A 5,409-nucleotide genomic window follows, 5' to 3' on the forward strand; every position below is an offset into this window, starting at 1 on the left:
GCTTGAAACTAATTGGTTCCTGTGGGATAAAATAGGGTTTTTCTTTTTTTTTTTTCTCCTTAAATAGTTCTTTTATTTGAATACAGTAAATAATTTATTGTAATTTTGATATAATGTAAATATATTGATTACCTAAACAAGTAAGTTTTGTGTTTCCGTGAAGTAGATTTGAAATACTGATAATATCCCATGGGAAAAAATAGATGGATGCTTTCTAAACAGTCTTTAAAGAGATTCTTTGGTTTATATTTTATGACTCTTAGGAAAGAACTAATCTGTTTTTTGGTTTGGGCTTGGTTTTTTTAAAATTTATTGTATATCTAATCCACATCCCTCATTTTTAACATTGTCATTGTTTATGCATCCTGGTTAGGTTGTTGGGATGCCAAAAAAAAGTTTATAAAGGATACACACAATACTCTTTTACAATATTAATGTTTTCAAGAGTTTGCACAAATACTATCATGAAGGATAAAAGGGAAGATTTCTTCTTCTATCTCTTTTTATGTATGTGTTTACAAATAGGACTACTCCTTTCAGAGGCTTCCCAAGACAAGTCAGTTTCTGAATAATGATGCATCAGTGCTGCTAAAGCAATTGAAAAAAAATGATGTCTAGAAAGTTCTAACAAAACAAAATACACATGAATGCTTAAAAGATTGACTGGAATAAATAGGAAGCCTGAAATGTATGAAAAGGTAAAAACTAAATCTTTCTGTGTTTTAATTTGCAGCCTGCATCTGATGCATCAAAGCAGGTTGAGGGTTGATCCACTGTGGGGTGGGTACAGATTTCTCTTGGGTTTTGTAAGATTGTTACAGCCAGTGGGGAGAAGAGAGGCTCTCTCAAGGCTGCACTCTTACAAGGTTTTTAAATGCTGATGCTAGAACAGCTTCAGAAACAGTAGATTCCTGTAGCACGTTTTTTTTCTCTCCCATTCTAACTTCCTCTATATTCAGAAGTATATAATTAAGCCTAAAATTAAATCTTCCAGAAGGGAATATCCCAGAAATAGCCCTTCAAGATCTTTTATGTCCGACTCATACAAAGATTTATGCAGATGAGTAGCTTTAATCAAAGGGGAATTACTACTGAAATGAATGAAGCAGCTTTGATGTGTTATGGTTAATTTGTGGGGTTGGAGCTGATTCCTGTTATATGCAGGAAGACCTCTTGCACAGTGTGGTGTGGGATTTGCATTGTAATAAGAAGTTTAAACAGCATGACAAAATCGAGTTTGTCTGTGAGCTTTGCTCAAAACATCCTTGAGATTCTCTCTTAGTTCCTGGAAGGAGGAGCTGGTGGTTCTGTCAAGTCTCACCGGAAGATAATACTTTACATTTAGACTGTCATTTTGAAAATTGCATGTTTTTATCTGTTAAAAGACAACTGCTACAGTACTTTGTGCCCTAAAAATTCTTAGTGCATTATGAGTTGTTTTACATCCTTCTCTGTCAGTATGTTAATGCAACTCTCTTTAGTTCCCAAAATTAAACCTACAAGAAGACTTCTGGCCCAATTTGGAAATTAAAGGTTATTGATGTAATTTTGTGCTGTAAATACAGGGTGAATCTCAGCAACTGACAAAAGAGATACCACAATTTCATCATCAGTCTAACATGGATGAAAAATTATTTTGACTGTACCATTCTGTGCCCTGTACTATTCAGTGTCTCAAATGTTTGGTGGTTCTTTTACAGACAGGAATCTGCCCGATTCCCAAAGTAACCTTGGATTATGGGGGGATGGCAGAGGTGAAGATGAGCTGTCACCTGAAGAAATACAAATGGTATGTTTAAGTTGTGTCTAATTGTTTTATTGTATTTTCTGCTGTATTCTTGTGTGTGTGGTTAAAAAAAAACCGTACAGATTCACCTAAATTAACTATTAACATTTTATGAAGAATAATGCTGCAATAAGAAACAATTTTTGCTTGTTACGTCATGGTTCTTCTGGTAGCAGCTAATTTTTAAAAATGCCACAAAATATTTACATGGAGACATGAAATTAATAAAAACTATCTTTCAACAATTGAAATTAAAATTGTTTTCTACCATTACAGTTACTAATTGCTTTGCTTAGTCAGGAAACAACAGAAGTCAAGGCAACTTGAGAGGAATCATTATGAAACTTCTGAAAGAATAAATTGTTTACCCTTTTTTCTTGGACAGTTTCTAGAACACAAATAGTTGTACTATTTAACTATTACTGTGAAATTATACTTAATTTTATTTCTTTTTATTTTTTTATCAAAATCAGATTGGTTTCCTGGAAGGAATAGTTGAATGGTATCTGTCACAACAGTATTTCATGAATTTTAACATTTTTGCATTTCCCTGCTATCAGCACGTTTATAGATTGATCCAATTCTGCTTACATTTGAATAGGAAATTTCTGACATAGGCGTGATTGCTGACAGCCTGTCAGATTTTTTGATATTCCTAAAATTTATCCTTTTGAACATAGCTCAAAATTCTTAAAAACCTCTTTACATTAGCACATGCTGCCTTGGGTTTATATAAAGAAAGAAAAACCGATTTCAATCAGTAGCTGTGCAGATATCAGAACAGTGAGCTTTGCAGGGCAAAGGGCAGCAGTGACTTTGTGAAGCTTCCTTGGCAGTGATTTGAGGTGTTCCCAGACACAGTGCACATCATTCTTCCAGTCAGAGATGAGTAAGTTGCACATAATTATGGTATGGCTTGTTAAAGAGAAAATGTTCTTCAGAGACTGTTTCGTATGCTCTCATACTGTTCTTGAGTGCCTTGGATTTTTAGTCATGTATTAAGCAGTTTGTCACTTTATGCCATACTTTGCTAACAGAATATTTCACTGTCACAAAAGAGGCTACTTCAATAAGCCATAAATCGCTGAGCTACACTGATTGCTAGAGCTTGGTTTTATGTTCCCATCATGTAAATCCCTTTGTGACACACTGGTATATGATGTGTTCAGTGCTCAAACCCTTTGTTCAATTGCCTGTTTTAGCATATTTTAACTGCTGTCTGTGCAAGCGCTCCATCAGCCATGATTTCAAGTTGCAAAGATCGTTTAGTAGTTTAAAAGGCAATCTGTGCCAATGGAAGGTTTTAAATATCATAGGGACTTCTTAAAGAATACTTTATTAAGTGGATTTGTGCTACTTGTGAAGGATTAAAGTCATTCACTGTTTCTTCACTGAAAATTTGTCTTCTCAATTAGTTATCATCTCAGTTTTTAAGGCAGCAAAATAAGGAATTTCTAATGTTGAATATTTGTACAGATATCCTTGGAGAAATCAGAAAAAACAATTGCAGCATGCTGGCCCCACTTAGTCACTCAAGGACCAACCAATAATCACAGCACTAAATCTCGTGGCTCTATTTCATTGCTCTGTGCCTTGGCTTTGTTGTGAGTTGACTCCACCAGAACCAGACATACAACAGTCACGAATGTAAAGCAGTGCAGTGATGAAGCACCTTTAGTCATCCGCTGCTGAGAAGTAAATATCACTGTATTTCAGGTGATTATATTGTCAAAAATGCTCTACTCTGTAGGTGGTGTCACTACAGACAGCAGTGACAATGACACTTGAACGTATTGCAACACTGGTATTATTTTATTTGACTAAAGCATTGGATCTTTAGAGTGGAAATCAATGGGACTTCATGGAACTGTGCAGTATGTTGCTTTCTGTTCCTCTTCAATTCATGAAGCTGGACACCTTCCCTGAGACCTCTACCTCACAGTGAAGGTGGCAGTGCCTGGTAACCTTCCTCTTAGACTCTGAAATCCTTTAACCCAAGAGAAAATGCCATTCTTAACAACGAAGTAGACAGTGAGCCTCTAGTACAAAATGAATCTCAATGTTAAAGGAAATCTGGATAGTAAAATAAATAAAAAAACTTTTCTTCATTCTTTATGATAGAAATCATCCATGTCAGAAGACTAAACCTTTCTCTGTGAGATTTACTGGTAATCCTTATTCAAACCCATACATGTCATTTCAGGTAGACTGAAATTCCCAGACTCACTTCTGGGAAATTAAATCTATAAATTCTGTGTGCCATTTTCTTCTTTCCTTTTTCCAGTTTGAACAGGAGAACCAGAGACTTGTTGGTGAAATGAACAATCTCTTCGATGAAGTCAGGTACAATTTTCTGTTACTTGACAGAGGGTGGCCTGTGCTGGTCCCATGCCCCAGTCAGCCCCTTGTGCAGGGCATTGGCTGCAGGACACCTGCCTCCTCCTGCTCTAGTGTGGGAGCTGGGACAAAACATCAGTGCCCAGGAAAGGAACTATGTGCTGTCCCACAGTGTAAGAATGGTAGCTCTAGTTACATTTCTCCCTTATCCATGTTTTGAAGTACTAAATTTTCTGTTTCTGTCGTGTTGTCTGCTGGATATTCAGATAGCAGTAGGGGAGGTGTCACTGCTGACCCCATGCAGAGACAGGCAGTGGTGCCATTCACTCTCCCCAGCACTGCAGAACACCCAAACAGCTACTCAAGCTAGAAATTGACTTTTGGGTATCAGTCCTAGGCAAGGTGAACTGCACACACCAGAGTAGCATATGAAAAAGGTGTGTCAAAATCAACTGCTTAAGGCCCAGCTTGGATGTTATTATATGAAATGAAAGAAGGGAGACTGGTGAAACTTGGCAGTGAAAGCTGCTCACCGAGCACTTCTGGGGTGCCTTTCCCAGGGCTTCACTGTGTTCTAGTTGTCTTCCAGACAGGCACAGTCCAAGCCCTAGTCCCAGGCTATTGCTGCTTCACAGACAACTGATGGAGCAGGGGTCTCCTGAGCAGCCACTTACTGGGCTGGAGGGTCTGCATCTGCAGCAGCAAGACATGTTTGCACTAGTTTCTAATGGAGTATTTCTGTTCTTTGCCAAGACAAATTGAAGGAAAAGTGGTGGAAATCTCCAGATTACAAGAGATATTCACTGAGAAAGTCTTGCAACAGGTTAGTATAATTTAATACTACAGCAGCAAATACCACTTGAAGATTTTCTTGGGGGTATTTTAGTCTTGACTGCCAACTTGTGAACATAAAATTAACGAACCTTCAATAGAAATGTGAAGGAGAATATTTTTGTTTGTTTTTCAAATTCAAAATCATGATATTTACTGTTGTTACTTACTAGTATGTACCAGGAATGGAAAATGAGAGATATGTGTTAGAATGATCCCTCTGCCTCAGAACTGGTGTCCTGTTAAATGCTGTTATTTAACAGCATCCTTTCTGGAAATGTTGGCACCTCTTCCAGAAGAGCTGGGAAAAATCACACAGGTTAGATTTGACTCTAGATAAATGGGAGACTTCTTACTGGTCTTGGTGGTTTCCATTCAGGTTTGTAAAATCACTTATAAAGAAATTACAACTTAAATGTCTTACTTTCTGCCATTGCATCAATGAAACAAAGATG

At 37.2% G+C, this 5,409-nt stretch overlaps 1 protein-coding gene across 3 annotated transcripts in view; it reads left to right on the forward strand.

The window, feature by feature from the left end:
• The window catches only part of STX18 (syntaxin 18), a 59,762-nt gene that overhangs the window by 51,110 nt on the left and 3,243 nt on the right, over positions 1 to 5,409 (forward strand). For all 3 annotated transcript variants that reach the window (XM_086887912.1, XM_086887914.1, XM_086887913.1), the window contains 3 exons: positions 1,701 to 1,789; positions 4,071 to 4,129; positions 4,877 to 4,946. In XM_086887912.1, coding sequence (XP_086744038.1) covers positions 1,701 to 1,789; positions 4,071 to 4,129; positions 4,877 to 4,946 — 218 coding nt within the window. The remainder of the gene's footprint in view (positions 1 to 1,700; positions 1,790 to 4,070; positions 4,130 to 4,876; positions 4,947 to 5,409) is intronic.

This window comes from Cyanistes caeruleus, chromosome 5 (assembly GCF_971803275.1).
Source record: "Cyanistes caeruleus chromosome 5, bCyaCae1.hap1.1, whole genome shotgun sequence".
In the NCBI taxonomy this organism is placed as follows: Eukaryota; Metazoa; Chordata; class Aves; order Passeriformes; family Paridae; genus Cyanistes; species Cyanistes caeruleus.